The sequence below is a fragment of the Budorcas taxicolor genome, chromosome 3, assembly GCF_023091745.1.
Source record: "Budorcas taxicolor isolate Tak-1 chromosome 3, Takin1.1, whole genome shotgun sequence".
NCBI lineage: Eukaryota > Metazoa > Chordata > Mammalia > Artiodactyla > Bovidae > Budorcas > Budorcas taxicolor.
In genome coordinates, this window is record NC_068912.1 from 73,860,573 (window position 1) to 73,877,550 (window position 16,978).

Here is a 16,978-nt window from a genome sequence, read left to right on the forward strand (position 1 = left end):
CATCCCCAAGAAAAAGAAATACAAAAAAGCAAAATCGCTGTCTGAGGAGGCCTTACAAATAGCTGTGAAAAGAAGGGAAGTGAAAAGCAAAGGAGAAAAGGAAAGATATACACATGTGAATGCAGAGTTCCAAAGAATAGCAAGAAGAGATAAGAAAGCCTTCCTCAGTGATCAATGCAAAGAAATAGAGGCAAACAACAGAATGGGAAACACTAGAGATCTCTTCAAGAAATTTAGAGATACCAAGGGAACATTTCATGCAAAGATGGCTTGATAAAGGACAGAAATGGTAGGGACATAACAGAAGCAAAAGATACTAAGAAGAGGTGTCAAGAATACACAGAAGAACTGTACAAAAAAGATCTTCATGACCCAGAAAATCACGATGGTGTGATCACTCACCTAGAGCCAGACATCCTGGAATGTGAAGTACAGTGGGCCTGAGGAGGCATCACTATGAACAAAGCCAGTGGAGGTGATGGAATTCCAGTTGAGCTATTTAAAATCCTGAAAAATGATGCTATGATAGTGCTGCACTCAATATGCCAGCAAATATGGAAAACTCAGCAGTGGCCACAGGACTGGAAAAGGTCAGTTTTCATTCCAATCCCAAAGAAAGCCAATGCCAAACAATGCTCAAACTACCACACAATTGCACTCATCTCACACACTAGTAAAGGAATGCTCAAAATTCTCCAAGCCAGGCTTCAACAATACATGAACCGTGAACTTCCTGATGTTCAAGCTGGTTTTAAAAAAGGCAGAGGAACCAGAGATCAAAATTTCCAACATCCGCTGGATCATGGAAAAAGCAAGAGTTCCAGAAAAACATGTATTTCTGCTTTATTGACTATTCCAAAGCCTTGACTGTGTGGATCACAGTAAACTGTGGAAAATTCTGAAACAGATGGGCATACCAGACCATCTGACCTGCCTCTTGAGAAACCTGTATGCAGGTCAGGAAGCAACAGTTAGAACTAGACATAGAAAAACAGACTGGTTCCAAATAGGAAAAGGAGTACGTCAAGGCTGTATATTGTCACCCTGCTTATTTAACTTCTATGCAGAGTACATCATGAGAGACGCTGGGCTGGAAGAAGCGCAAGCTGGAATCAAGATTGCCGGGAGAAATATCAATAACCTCAGATATGCAGATGACACCACCCTTATGGCATAATGTGAAGAAGAACTAAAAAGCCTCTTGATGAAAGTGAAAAAGGAGAGTGAAAAAGTTGGCTTAAAGCTCAAAATTCAAAAAACAAAGATAATGGCATCCGGTCCCATCACTTCATGGCAGATAGGAGGGGAACAGTGGAAACAGTGTCAGACTTTATTTTTCTGGGCTCTAAAATCACTGCAGATGGTGATGGCAACCATGAAATTAAAAGCTGCTTACTACTTTGAAGGAAAGTTATGACCAACCTAGACAGCATATTGAAAAGCAGAGACATTACTTTGCCATCAAAGCTCCATCTAGTCAAGGCTATGGTTTTTCCAGTGGCCATTTGTGGATGTGAGAGTTGCACTATAAAGAAAGCTGAGCACCGAAGAATTGATGCTTTTGAACTGTGGTGTTGAAAAAGACTCTTGAGAGTCCCTTGGACTGCAAGGAGATCCAACCAGTCCATCCTAAGGGAGACCAGTCCGGGGTGTTCATTGGAAGGACTGATGTTGAGGCTGAAACTCTAATACTCTGGCCACCTCATGCAAAGAGCTGACTCATTGGAAAAGACCCTGATGCTGGGAAAGATTGAGGGCAGGAGGAGAAGGAGATGACAGAGGATGAGATGGTTGGATGGCATCACTGACTCAATGGACATGGGTTTGGTAAACTCCAGGAATTGGTGATGGACAGGGAGGCCTGGTGTGCTGCAGTTCATGGGGTCACAAAGAGTTAGACACAACTGAGAGACTGAACTGAACTGAAAATCAATATGAGTTCAGTTTGCAGTATATGTTCATTGCTGAATCACTATGCAAATGCCTTCTTCTTTTTTTCTTTTCATTGTTTGGTGGATCGTCCATTGGACTAGAATTCCCTAGCATGTGATTTTTGTGAGTCTGTTCTTAATTTCCTTCCATAGCAATTGTATACATCCCATTTTTCCATTTTAGAACTTGGATCAACTTAGGCAGAAAATGTAAGACAAGCTGGAGACTCAAGAAAAGAGCATTTTGATGTTGTAGGTAGGGGAATATTTTATAGCTGAAGTCATATATTTAAGAAATACAATGGGAGACAGAACTTTCATTAGGCATTTTTGCCAGTGTAGCAGAATCCAAAATGATGGGAGTGTAAAAATAGTGGGTATAATATTTTTAGGATAAAATCTTTAAAAAAAAAATCAAACTTAAGATTTTAAGACTACTTTTTCATTATTCAGGTTATGTACCTAATAATATAATTATTGCCAACTTCATAAAAGTGGTGCAGCTAAACTACCATAAGCTAAGAAAAGTGGAAGCAAAGAGATAGGATACTTGTTTACTTTCAATCAACTTATTTTTCCAAAATTAATTATTGCATATCTACCATGTGCAAAGCACCATGCACTGTGGGGAATATGAAGTACAGTATTAATAAGTTGTACAGAAGTTACTCTTCTCTTCTTCACAGAAGAGTGTTATCTTTGTCTGGGAACTGACAAAATGAGCAGATGACTTTAAGTGATTATGCCAGGGCTGTTGTTCAGTTGCTAAGTCGTATTCAACTCTTAGCAACCCCATGGACTGCAGCACACTAGGCTTTCCTGTCTTTCACTGTCTCCTGGAGTTTGCCCAGTCTCATTGCTATTGTGGAGGAGGCAATGGCAATCCGCTCCAGCATTCTCGCCTGGAGAATCATGGATGGAGGAGCCTGGTAGGCTACAGTCTATGGGGTCACACAGAGTCGGACACAACTGATGCGACTTAGCAGCAGCAGCATGGCCATTGAGTCAGTGCTGCCATCCAGACATCTCATCCTCTGTTGCCACCTCTTCCCTCCTGCCATTAGTCGTTCCCAGCATCAGGGTATTTTCCAATTAATTAGCTCTTGCCTCAGATGACCAAAGTATAGGAGCTTCAGCTTCAGCATCAGTCCTTCCAATGAATATTAAGGACTGATTTCCTGTAGGATTGACTGGTTTGATCTCCTTGCTGTTCAAAGGACTTTTAAGAGTCTTCTCCAGCACCACAGTTCAAAAGCATCTGTTCTTCAGTTCTTAGCCTTTTTTATGGCCCAACTCTCACATCAATACATGACTACTGGAAAAACCATAGCTTTAACTATACAGATCTTTGTTGGCAAAGTGATGTCTCTGCTTTTTAATACACTGTCTAGGTTTATCATAGCTTTTCTTCCAAAGAGCAAGTGTCTTTTAATTTCATGGCTGTAGTCACCATCTTCAGTGATTTTGGAGCCTAAGAAAATAAAATCTGCCACTGTTTCCATTTTTTCCCCATCTATTTGCCATGAAGCTATGGGACCAGATGACATGATCTTAGTTTTTTGAATGTTGACTTTTTTCTTTATTTTTTTTATTTGAAGGATAATTGCTTTACAGAATTTTGTGGTTTTCTATCATACATCAATAAGAACCTAGAGCCTATTATACAGAGTGAAATCAGAAATAGAAATATACATATCTTATACTGATGCATATATATGGAATCTAAAAAGATGATATGGGAGAGTTTAATTTCAGGGCAGCAGTGGATAAACAGATATAGAGAACAAACTGATGGACACAGAAGGAGGGGAGGAGAGGGAGGGGGAGATGTATGGAAAGAGTAAAATGAATGTTGACTTCTAAGCCAGCTATTTCATTCACCTCTTTCACCTTCAGTAAGGGGCTTTTCTGTTCTTGGCTTTCTGCCATTAGGGTGGGATTATCTGCATATCACCAGCTAAAGTAAAAGGTAATGAGAAGATATAGGGCAAGACACAAAAGGTGAGTGAAACAAATATACTGTGCAAATTTATGTCATGTGGAGATAAAAAGAACAATTATTTATCAAGTCCTTATTAGATGAGGTCACTGTTAGCCACTGTGGAAGGGAAAAAAAAAAGAAGTAAAGAAAGATGAACAAACATGATCCTTGTCCTTTAGGAACCCAGTCTAGGTGACGAGGCAGATCTGAGCACAAGGTCGGGAAAGAGGAGTTTGAATTTTAGAGCTCTCAAGAGAGGAAGCAAGTAATGGTTAGAAGGTCAAGTACATTATCACAGAGGTAAACCTGGAACTGGGTTCTTAAAGAGAAGGAAAGGTGTGTCATACAGAGGCTGGGAAACTACGAGGAAGTGGAAGAAGGTAATGCCAAGTAGAAGGATTGCAGCTCAGGGGGTTCAAGGGTACAGTTAGTTCCGAGTATTGTGATCTACTTAGCAGACTGTGAGGAATTATATATAACGATTGTGACCCAGCACACAGAAAGGTACACTGGGCACAGTTAGTGCTCAGTTCAGTCAGTTCAGTCGCTCAGTCACGTCCAGCTCTTTGTGACCCCATGGACTGCAGCACGCCAGGCTTCCCTGTCCATCACCAACTTCTGGAGCTTACTCAAACTCATGTCTATTGAGTTGGTGAGAGTGCTCAATAAGTATTTATAGGTACTCAAGCATTGTCTGTGTATTGAGTGAATTCTCTAATCTGTACCCTTAGAGGTGCTACAGAAGGAGCGTATTTTTGGTGTGATTGTTATTGTTTCAAATGTACAGGACTTTGAGGCACATATGACCTCATTCCAACAACTAGGTATTTCTTCTTGGGCCAAGGTAGGAGCTTACATCTGTATGTCTTGTATAAATACTAATGCATCTTAAAAGCTACCATTTAATGAACAATTCAATTTATACTAGTTAAGTGCTTTACCTAGTTGGCAACACTATAAGGAAGATACTTTTATCCCCTCTGTTCAGCTAGAGAAAACTGAGGCACAGAGGTGTTAAGCTAGTTTATGTGCTTGATGGTTACAAATATATTCTCCATTTCTTTACTAAGAAATTCAAGTAAAAGTCACAAGAGGGCTTCTTTAACAGTTCTCTTGGAGTGTGTGTATGTGTGTGTGTATGTGTATGTGTGTGTTTAACTATGTATGTTTACAGTATGATGTCTTCAAAGACATCAAAGAATACATGATTCTTCATTTCTCTAAACTAGAACCAACCTTCCTTTTTGATGGTAGCCAGTGTTTCCAAATCCTGCATTATTGCTTGATGATATCACCTTCCCTACAGTGCTCTTGAGCTTTACAGTAAAACCTTATTCAGCTGAAGAAATTAAAATTATCTATAGTTCTCTGTAATAAATATTTTGACAGTGCCAATCACTTAATCAAAACCAGGGAGTAATAAAAAGTAAATTAAATCTTACCACTGTTTTTAAGAAAGTTAGTCTCTGTTTAAGGAGATGAACACAAGGGTGAAAAAGTATAAGTAAAAGCAAATGGCTGTGAGAGAAAAGAGGAACTGGCAGATGAATTCCAGCTAGAGTTAAGTAGTAATTCAGCAATTCAGTAATACCGCAAGGGAATGGAAGCATAGAGATTCAGCATACTTGAATTCTAGTCTTATTCTCGCCTCTAACTTAAGCACATCATTCAGTCTCTACCAGCCTCGTCTCTTCATCTATGGAAGTGAAGGTTTGCACTAAATACCAGTATTCCCTAGAGTTTCAACAGATTCTAACTTTGTAAGCCAAATTCATTTGAGATGCGTAATGGAAGATGGGTACTATCTCAACAGGTAGAGGTGCAAAAGCCCATCTGAGATTAAGGCAGAGTGTGAACAAATCTGCAAATGAAGCAAAGGCATGGACAACATCCTGAGAATAAAGAATATTCCTGCCTAGTGTGCCTGCCATGTCAGAGAGCAGCCAGCAATAGGACTGGAAAGGTAGCTTTGGGAAAGTTTACAGAGGCTTTTGAGTTCCATACAGAGGCATTTGGATTTTATTAAGGTTTTTTTAAGTAGCCAAAATATAATGGCAATGATTAAAGAATCATTGAGAATAACTGAAATTCAATCTGGAGCATAACAAGTGGAACAATTTAAATCAGAACTACACGGTCAGATAATCATTGGTCTTTATTGCATTTGAAAAGCTAAGAAAAAGTGGAAGGTACATGGAAGATTCCAAAAAAATGGAAAAAGTAATCTAACCTTATGAAATTCTTTATCCTGACTGTTGAAAGAACCATCTTACAGAATAATAGAAAAGAAGCCATTCAGGATAAGCTTCCTAACACAAAAGGTGAAAAAAAAGTTAATAAACAAGATACTTTGATCATGAAATCTTTTTTAAACACATAAAAGCTTAAATAATTTCACACCCACATAACCACACATATTTGGTCTTACAAACTCCTTCAGTTTGTGAAAATGTTTACCAGTTTGCAATTTTACCCATTTTTTACCACACTAGCAATGTCACACTGATGATACAGCTGACGGTATTGACTATTAGTGACCTTAAGAACACAGCTGGGTTTCTATTTTTATTTCTGTAAAACCTTCTTTCTGCAGCTAGATGATGCTTTGAAGGGCCAAACTAAACTCTAGAGTCAAGGCAGCTTGTATTTTATGTTTACATATGTATTTTACACAACAAAACCAGATTTTAAAACACATATACACACTCCCACACACACAGAGAATATGTAATGACAATAAAGAAACCTATTTGCAAACCAATGTGGAATGAATAACTGGACTTTGCCCAAGTTCAAAGAACCATTTCAGGTTATACAGAATTACCTCTCTTGGCAACAGACTTTAAAATGGAGCTACTTTAGATTCAGGTACATCACTGATGATTTGCTAAAAATAAACAAAAATATCTAACACAGAAGATAATGATGAACAATACAGGCTGAAATATTTTTTCAATGACTATGAAGGACAGAAAAATGGGGACAGAATTTATTTCTGTTTGGGTGGTTACTTACTCTTTCACTCAAATGGAGAGTTTCATCTGTCTATTTGCAGAAAAAAGAATTTATCTACAAATAGGCAGATTTCTGAATATAGGTAATACAGAGACAAACATATATTTAAAATTACTAATGTAGGTTGATGCTGAGTAAACAGGATTGTATACTGTGAACATTGGTAAAATCACTATTTAGCAAGCAAAAACAGATTCAAGAATGGTGGTTTGCCAGAGAAAGAGCTTAGTAGTTGCAAAAAACAAGCTGGCAGGGAAATTCCATGAGTCAGATAAAAGAAAGGAATTGGGTGATTTCTCTAGCCATTCTGCTCATTGTTTACAACACAAAATGGAGATACGTTTTGTGAAAATAATTTTATATTTTTATGCTTGTGAAAGCTTGGTTAGTAAAAAATGTCAGAATTTCCTGAAGGTAGGCATTTGGTTTTTAACCAAGTGAAAAAGTAAAAAAATTTACATGTTAGGTGGTGGTTTACTTGCTAAGTCATATCCAACTCTTGGGACCCCTTGGACCCCTCTGTCCATGGGATTCTCTAGGCAAGAATATTGGAGTGGGTTGCCATTTTCTTCTTCAGGAGATCTACTAGCTCAGGAATTAAACCCAGGTCTCCAGCATTGCTGGCAGATTCTTCACCAACTGAGCTACAGGGGAAGTTCAGTTCCTGCTAGGGAAGCTCAATGAGGATATGTATGTAAATACAGATTTTCTATAACCTTAGGTCTCTTATTTGAAAAAAAGTGCATCAATGTGCCCTTGTTAGCCTGATTCCTTCTAAAGAAAATAAAAAAGGCTAACAGGAATTCAGAGTCAGTTGTTCAAGTCTTTCTCTCCTCTAAGTATGAGTGGAGCTATAGCTATGGTGAAGTGAAAGTGAAAATGTTGCTCAGTCATGTCTGACTCTTTACAACCCCATGCACTACCGCCCACCAGGCTCCTCTTGTCCATGGAATTCTCCAGGCAAGAATACTGGAGTGTGTAGCCATTCCCCTTTGCCAGGGGATTTTCCAGACCCAGGGATGGAACTGGGTCTCCTGCATTGCAGATGGATTCTTCACTGTCTGTGCCATCTGGGAGGCCCTAGCTGTGGTAAAGTGAAGTCGCTCAGTCGTGTCCGACTCTTTGCGACCCCATGGACCATAATCTACCAGGCTCCTCTGTCCATGGGATTTTCCAGGCAAGAGTACTGGAGTGGGGAGCTGTGGTAAGAACTCACAAATTAAGCCTTACTCTGCAGGACTGAGAGCTGCTTGAAAAGTGGATTATGCTATATTTATTTCTCTGTATTTCAGGAAACAGTGTATGGCACAAAAAAGGTGTGTTGAGTAAAAACATCTGAAAAACTCTACATCGGTAGCCCTACTGCATGACAGCTATGATTCTCAAGCATTACTCAAGTCCAGGCCTAAGGGAGGAAGAAGATTTTGGAGGGTGCCAGTATGGGGACATGCTGTAATGACACAGACAAAGCCCTCCCCCACACAGAAATAGCTGTTCCATAGGTGTGAGATAAGGCATGGTTCCTGATAAGACATAGTTTGTGCTGTGTCTTTAAAGCAATACATCCTCTCTTAGGGTGTGGGCCTAAGAGAGAAATAGCTCAGAAAGGAATAATTAGATGATGTTGCCGATGCTGAGACTTGTCTGATTCATCCAGACACTGTAATCAAAAGTTGTACATCCGGTTGTAAAGCATACCTCAGTGCTCCTCTCATCCCCAAATCGCCGCCCAGTATTATGCAGAATTAAATGATGTAAAAAATTTGGGTGTGATCTGAGCTTCTGATGTGTTATCCCTGACACCTGCTGATGGTGTTAAGGGGTGGATATTGCTAAAGAAAGGATTAAACTATCTTTCTAACAAACTGCTCCCACATTATGAGTTGTACTACATTTAGACTGAATCTGTGTTGCATAATTTCTCAGTAAACTAATATGCACTCTTTTGAATCACTCTCTTTTATTTAAAATCTAATTTAGGTGTAAATCATTCACTTTCCATTAAGGTGTAAGGTTTCAGTAAAATGCAAGTTCAGGCTAGATTCTCTTATGGAAGCAAAGTTAACGTAGCTAAATAACTCCACCTAAGATTGCAACAAGAATCTTAAAAATATGACTCAAAGTTAGTTTAGTTAAAGCTTCAGTAATTTAAGGAAATTGCCTAGGCAAGTAATTGGTATTATACCAAACTAAATATTTCACAGTTACATTTGCTTTTGCCTAAAAATAAAAACTGGAGCAATACAAGGGAAAACTGCCAAGACTGAAAATAATATTCAGCAGCTGTAAGTAATTGGGAGTGATAATCATAATTAGACAAGATGTAAGATATGTATTAAAGCCCAGATTGGATCTTCCTGTTGGCAACTGGGAGAAATCCCAAAGGCCTGGACCCTCCACATAGCCCACACACTCTGCTTCATGCCTCAAAGCCCTTCTGTCACCAAGCTTGGCATTAGATGAGCCATGAAACCACTCCCAAGGACATGTGCCACACGGTTACTCTTGAGAAAAGATAGAGGAAAAGAAGAAATGGAAGAGGGTCATACTCTCTGTCTTCAAGCAGCCTGCAAAGAGAAGAAACAGCCGATTATCTTGCAGTAGTTGGCATCCAAGTCCTCTGAAAGAAGTCAAGACAATAAAGAAAATAAACGTTTTTGTAAGATAAAATGGAGGTCAGCTTTGTAGGACCAGAGAAACATTGGTTTAACCAAGTAGAGGTGAGGAATGAAGTAAAACAGCCTTATTCCATGGAAAACAACTCAAGCTAAAGAGAAAGCTCTATGGGGACAGGAGCCACTTCAGTTTTGTTCATTCATTCAGAGAATGCCTCACACATAGCACACGCTCAAACTGCTAAATGAATGAGCAAATTGATAGTGCTTAGATAATACTTGAGGGAGATAATACTTGAGGGAGTTTATCCTGTGTTAGCTGTTGTGCTGGGTATTTTAAGTGTATCAACACATTTAATCTTCACTGTCACTTCTGAGATACTATCAGTACCAATCCTAATTTGCTAATGAGGATGCTAAACTAAGCACAGCTAAGAAACATGGCCCAAGTTACTCTAGTTAGAAACAGGTATCTTTCTACATATATATAATTTATTTTTATAATAAAGATAGGTGTATCTTTCTCTTCTACTGGTCTATAAGCATAATGAAATTCTAGAACATTCCCCCTTGTCATAAATGGCTTCCCAGGTGGTGTTAGAGGTAATCTGCCAATGTAGCAGACATAAGAGAAGCAAGTTTGATCCCTGGGTTGGGAAGATCCCCTGTAGAAGGGAATGGCAGCCCACTCCAGTATTCTCGGTTGGAGAATCCCGTGGATGGAAGAGCCTGGTGGGCTATCATCCATAGGGTTGCAAACAGTCAGACACAACTGAAGTGACTGAGCACACACATAAGTAAAAAATGAAGTATTTATGAAATAAGGTAGGAGATTAAAAATTGATTTTAGATTAGGTGGGCTTTATGGCGGAGGTTTTAATTTACATTTTTACAGAAGAATAGGACTTTGATAAGTGGCTAAGGAGAATAGGAAGTAGGCCCTTTTAGGCTTAAGGATATGGTATGTGCAAATGACAGTGAAGACTGTTTAGAAAAATGTCTTATGTGCCTGAAGCTAAGAGTGTATATGAATCTGGACAAGTTGACTAGAACCAAATATCAGACATCCCTGAATACTGAGCCACACAATTTTGGCTTTCCTCAACAGGCAGTGGAAACCCCGGAAGGTCTGGGACTAACGTAGGCTCCTACTCTTGCTTATGCTGGTACAATCTATTGTCCACAGAACAGTCAAGGGTACATTTTAAAATGTCAGCTAGTCCCTCTGCATGTAACTGTGTTGTAGATTCTCATATCACTCAGAAGGAAAACAAACTCTCACTATAGTCCAACTACACCTGTGATCACATGCCAGTTTCCTCCTAATGTTACTTAGGATAGGTAGCAGTATGATACTCAAAGGCAACTGAAAACATGGCAGGGAACATACAACAGATCTGACCATCACAGAGGCAAAGAAGGATGTCTCCAAATTCAAGACCATATCTGGGGGCCCAGGTTCATCTATACTCTCTGTCTTTTGCTGCAAGAGGATGATGCTACAAAGTTTGTTTGATACGTGATTTTCCCCTATCATCTACCTCATGATCTGTCTCCCTGTTGTTGCTCAGTTGCTCAATGCAGCCCCATGGAGCTCAATGCAGCTCGCCAGGCTTCCCTATTCTTTACTGTCTCCTGGGGCTTGCTGAAACTCACATCCATTGAGTCAGTGATGCCATCCAATCATCTTGTCCTCTGTCGTCCCCTTCTCCTCCTGCCTTCAATCTTTCCCAGCATCAGGGTCTTTTCCAATGAGTGGGCTCTTCGCATGAGTGGCCAAAGTATTGGAGCTTCAGCTTTGGCATCAGTCCTTCCAGTGAATATTCAGGGTTGATTTTCTTAAGGATTGACTGGTTTGATCTCCTTGCAGTCCAAGGGATTCTCAAGAGCCTTCTCCAACACCACAGTTTGAAAGCATCATTTCTTTGGCAGTCAGCCTTCTTTATGGTCCAACTTTCACATATGTACATGACAACTGGAAAACCAGTAGCTTTGACTTTACGGACCTTTGCTAGCAAAGTGATGTCTCTGATTTTCAAAACGCTGTCTAAGTTTGTCATAGCTTTCCTTCCAAGGAGCAAGTGTCTTTTAATTTCGTGGCTGCAATCAACTGTCTGCAGTGATTTTGAAGCCAAAGAAAATAAAGTCTGTCACTGTTTCCATTGTTTTCCCATCTATTTGCCATGTCGTGATGGGACTAGATGCCATGATCTTTGTTTTTTGAATATTGAATTGTAAGCCAGCTTTTTCCTGCCTAGAGAACCCCATGGACAGAGGAGCCTGGTGGGCTACAGTCCATGGGGTCACAAAGAGTCAGACGGAATTGACTGAGCACACACACGTGCAAGAAATATGATAAAAGGGTATATTTGGAGATATATGAAATTGAGTAATAAAAGAATCATATGTACATGTACATGAGTAATCAGTCTTGTCCAGCTCTCTATGACCTCATTGATTGGAGCCCCCCTAAGCTCTTCTGTCCTTGGGATTCTCCAGGCTAGAATACTGGAATAGGTTGCCATTTACTACTCCAGGGCATCTTCCTGACCCAGGGATCAAATCTGCATCTCCTGTGTTTCCTGCATTGGCAGGCAGATATTTTACCACTGTGCCACCTTACCCACATTATTATATGTTGTATTTCCAGTACCTAGTACAGTTCTTAGTACCTAGTTCAATAAATATTTGCTGAATGAATGAAAGTATATGGTAAATTCTCTAACTTATAGACAAGTAGCTTGCTTGCTTCACAAAAAAAGATTTTATTTTGTAGGAGAGACATATATTCCTTTTGAAAGTGAAAGTGAAAAATCACTCAGTTGTGTCCAACTCTTTGTGACCCATGAAATTCTTCAGGCCAGAATATTGGACAGGTTAGCCTTTCCTTTCTCCAGGGGATCTTCCCAACCCAGGGATTGAACCCAGGTCTCCCACATGGCAGGTGGATTCTTTACCAGCTGAGCCACAAGGGAAGCCCAAGAATACTGGAGTGGGTAGCCTACCCCTTCTCTAGTGGATTTTCGCAACCCAGGAATTGAACCGGGTTCTCCTCCATTGCAAGCAGATTCTTTACCAACTGAGCTATCAGGGAAGACTCTAACCTATCTATTTATTTATTTAATTGAATTGTTCATTCAATAGATATTTCTTGAGTACCCACTGTGTACCAGAACTTACCAGACTTTGTATCTGGAAATAGTAAGATAAACAAAACAGGCCCTAGGAGAGTTTATCATCTGGTGAAAGAAATAGATATGCACACAAATAGTTGTAATGCAATATGATAGTTTTATTAAAAGGAATATGTATTGTGACCTCATGACACAATAGGGTAATCTGTTCAGCTTGTTGAAAAAGGAAAGGAGATTCAGGAAAGATTGACCCAAAATGCATTTTAAAGGATGAATAAGGAGTTTTGAGAGTCCTTTTTACTCTACTCAATTAATGTACTATTTAATTTGTCATGATAATAAAAATATCTTTTCTTTGTGTGCTTGGCTTTTAAGATCTGTTTCTTATTTATGATATCATTTTATGTACTTTGCTAATGATTAGTCCTTTATTATTATACTGGTTTTATTGCACTCAAGATTCCTAAATAACAGTAGCAATAACTATGAAATAGATGTCACTGAGAAGGTAACAGGCCAATTAAATATTTATTTATGTTTAAAAAAATAAAACATGATTCTAAGTCCTGAATAAGAGAAAATAATTTAAGTAGTTTCATGGTTTTAAATTAGACTTCTTGCATATCAAAACTTGAAAAGCTATCTGTTCAACAATAGACTTATTTTCTTCATCATCTTCTCATTGTTTAAAACTCATTTGTGATGCAAAGTGAAAGTGAAAGTGAAGCCGCTCAGTCGTGTCTGACTCTTTGCCACCCCACTCACTGACTATAGCCTACGAGGCTCCTGGGTCCATGGGATTTTCCAGGCAAGAATACTAGAGTGGGCTGCCATTTAAAGAGAAACATCAAATAGTTGATTTTGCTACATGTTTACTAAAGTGTAGTAGTTTTAGCCCTTGAATCTCACTCACATGGAATCAACAATTGTATTTTTAAGAAAACTCCCCACTGGCAGGGGTCAAGGCATCTTCTATCTCCTTTGATTTCTTAGAGTTATAAACAACACAATATATTCTTCTTGTAACATGAAAATATAGGCATTGGTGAAAGTTCCATTAAAAACTAGCTGCTGGCAATTCAAACTCAGTGTGACTAAAACAGCTTCCAGATTTGAATTATGAATTTGGGGGTGAAATAATATTCTTTCATTACATTATTCATTTCCTACTAGAAAACAGTACTTGAAATCCTGATTTCATTAATAAGAGGTAGTTAAAAATACACTGGTGGAGTTGTTTTATTATTACTATTATTATTCTTATGGTAAATGAGAACCAGTCTCAAGCATAGCTAAACATGTCTGCAACATTCAGTTTCTGGAACGTAACATAATTCACATTCAAAGAGGTAACTGTCCTCTTATGAAACAAAGTGGAATCCATTAAGTAGACTCCCACAGTATCCCATGCTTGGTGAATCACTAGGTGCAATCTCTCAGTGAAAATTCAGCATGACTGTTAGCCAAGTACCCACAGGAGTTTCTCTCTAAGACTGTGATCTTTCCAATGTATAAATATAGTCATACAATTCAACAGCTCCAAATTCTTCAAAATCTCCTTCAGTATAAAAAGCTAAACATTTTTTTCAATACAGTCGAGTTCATTCTATCTGCCTAGAGTTCCGTTTCAATTTTCTCCACTCCAGGCCTCAAACTTCACAGTCCAGCAACACTAATCTACTTTTAGAGCCTAGAATACATGCCGTGATCTTGCCTTTCCTCATGCCTTTGAATATATTGTTTTCTCTACTCAGATGATGGTCCCCTTTGGTAAAACTATCTGTTAAATCATCTTCCCTTTGCCCAGGCAATTTTAAATACACAATTTTCTGTCTCACTGCAGTTTGCCCATGCAGTTCTAATATTCCTAAGATTGTATTATAATTGTTTGATATCTTTCCTCACACACACACACACACACACACACACACACAAGGTCTTGGAAGAGAAAATCTCTTTGTTTTTTCAGCATTTAGTATAGCATCTGGCCAATAAAAAAGACCCACAAATATGTGTGTGTGTATTTATATATGTATACATACATACATACATACCAGGGAAGCCCTATCCCTAGTATCTCAGTCAGTAAAGAATCTGCCTGCAGTGCAGGAGACCCAGGTTCTATCTCTGAGTTTGGAAAATCCCCTGGAGAAGGAAATGGCAATCCACTCCAGTATTCTTGTCTGGAAAATCCTAGGAACAGAGAAGCCTGGCAGGTACAGTCCATGGGCTCGCAAGAGTTGGACATGACTTAGTAACTAAACCAAACCATATAATATATATATATGATATATAATATCATATATAATATATATATGATATATATATATACTCAGCAAATATCAGCTGATATATATGATATATATCATATATGATGTATATATTTATCATATATGATACATATGATATAAAAAATATCACTTAGATGTGGAATCTGATAAAGCAAGCAGAACTTGTAAAAGCACAGGTAGGCTAGTGTTACCAGAGGCTGGGAGCTGGGGAAATCGCAGAGATTGTTGTATAAGGGTATAAACTTACAATCAGTAGACAAATAAGTTTTGTAGATCTAATGTACAACATAGTGACCGTAGACAATAATACTGTGCTATAACCTTCAAAGTTGCTAAGAGACTAGATCTTAACTGTTCCCACCACAAAAATGATCATTTTTTTTAATAATAGCATTCTTTATTTTTATGATAGTACTTCAAAAAGATTTTGTTTACTTGTTTATTTTTGGCTTCACTGGGTCTTAGTTGCTGCGCATAGGCTTCCTCTAGTTGTGGTGGACGGGGGCCACTTTCTTGCTGCAAGGATGTTCTCGTTGCGGTGGCTTCGCTTGCTGTGGAACACAGGCTATAGGGCGCATGGGCTTCAGTAGCTGTGGCTCAGGGGCTCCAGAGAATAGAGTCAGTGGCTGTGACACATGGGCTTAGCTGCCCTGTGGCATATGGGGTCTTCCTGGACCAGGGATCAAATCCAGGTTTCCTGCACTGGAAGCTGGATTCTTAACCACTAGATGAACAGAGAAGTCTCAAAAATGATTATGTGACATGATAGAAGTGTCAGCTACCGCTATGGTGGTGATCATATTGCAATATACAAGCGTATCAAATCCACACTGTTGTACACCTTAGACTTACACACTGTTATAGTTCAACTATATCTCAATAAAAACAAATTTAAAATATATACATAAATGAATATTGTCCACTATTAGAAATAGTTACAATGCATATAAGATAAATAATGTTAGCTGATATTTGCTGAGTACTTATGTCCAGTCCAATGCAATGTGCTACATGTGCTTCACCTCAAATTCTCACTGCAGTCCTGCCAGGTGGATTATATTATTTCTATTTTGTTCTTGAGAAAACTGAAGATCAGAGAGGTTAGTCGAATAGGCCACATATTTCCATACAGCAGAACCAGATGTGAATCTGAAATCTGTCTGACTCCAGTGCTAGTTTTTTCCCCAGAACACCCGGCTGCTTTTTGATTATTGTTAAGATCTTGAAAGACACAAATTAGATTTTGATTTATTCTTCTCCATTTCTTTCCAGCTCCAAGTACAGCCCAGTATGGAATTACCGGGAGCGCTGACGTTCTTTTCTCCTGCTGGTACCTTGTGTTGACACTGTCCTCTTTCACCAGCTTATTCTACCTGAAGAATGCCATTCTACAATAAATATAAAGACCCATAAAAGGCTTTTAAGGATTCTCTGAAAGTGCTGATGGCTGGATCCAATCTGGTACAGTTTGTTAAAAGCAGCGTGGGATATAATCAGCAGTGCTTACATGGGGATGATCGCCTTCTGTAGAATTGCTCATTATGTAAATACTTTAATTCTACTCTTTTTTTGATTAGCTACATTACCTTGTGAAGCAGTACACATTGTCCTTTTTTTAAGACGTGAAAGCTCTGAAATTACTTTTAGAGGATATTAATTGTGATTTCATGTTTGTAATCTACAACTTTTCAAAAGCATTCAGTCATGGTCTGCTAGGTTGCAGGCTGTAGTTTACAAAAAAACGAATATTGCAGTGAATATGTGATTCTTTAAGGCTGCAATACAAGCATTCATTTCCCTGTTTCAATAAGAGTCAACCCACATTTACAAAGATGCATTTTTTTTCTTTTTTGATAAAAAAGCGAATAATATTGCCTTCAGATCATTTCTTCAAAATATAACATATCTAGATTTTTCTGCTCGCATGATATTCAGGTTTCAGGAATGATCCTTTTAATATAACTGGCTGTGCAGCTCTGCTTCTCTTTCCTGTAAGTTCAGCATGGGTGTG

The 16,978-nt window shown here is 38.7% G+C and overlaps 1 protein-coding gene across 1 annotated transcript in view; it reads left to right on the plus strand.

The window, feature by feature from the left end:
- The window catches only part of NEGR1 (neuronal growth regulator 1), a 1,004,973-nt gene extending 988,603 nt beyond the window's left edge, over positions 1-16,370 (plus strand). Inside the window, exon 7 of the mRNA XM_052637140.1 lies at positions 16,240-16,370. Coding sequence (XP_052493100.1) covers positions 16,240-16,364 — 125 coding nt within the window. The 3' untranslated portion in view covers positions 16,365-16,370. The remainder of the gene's footprint in view (positions 1-16,239) is intronic.
- The last annotated feature ends 608 nt before the right edge of the window (positions 16,371-16,978 follow it).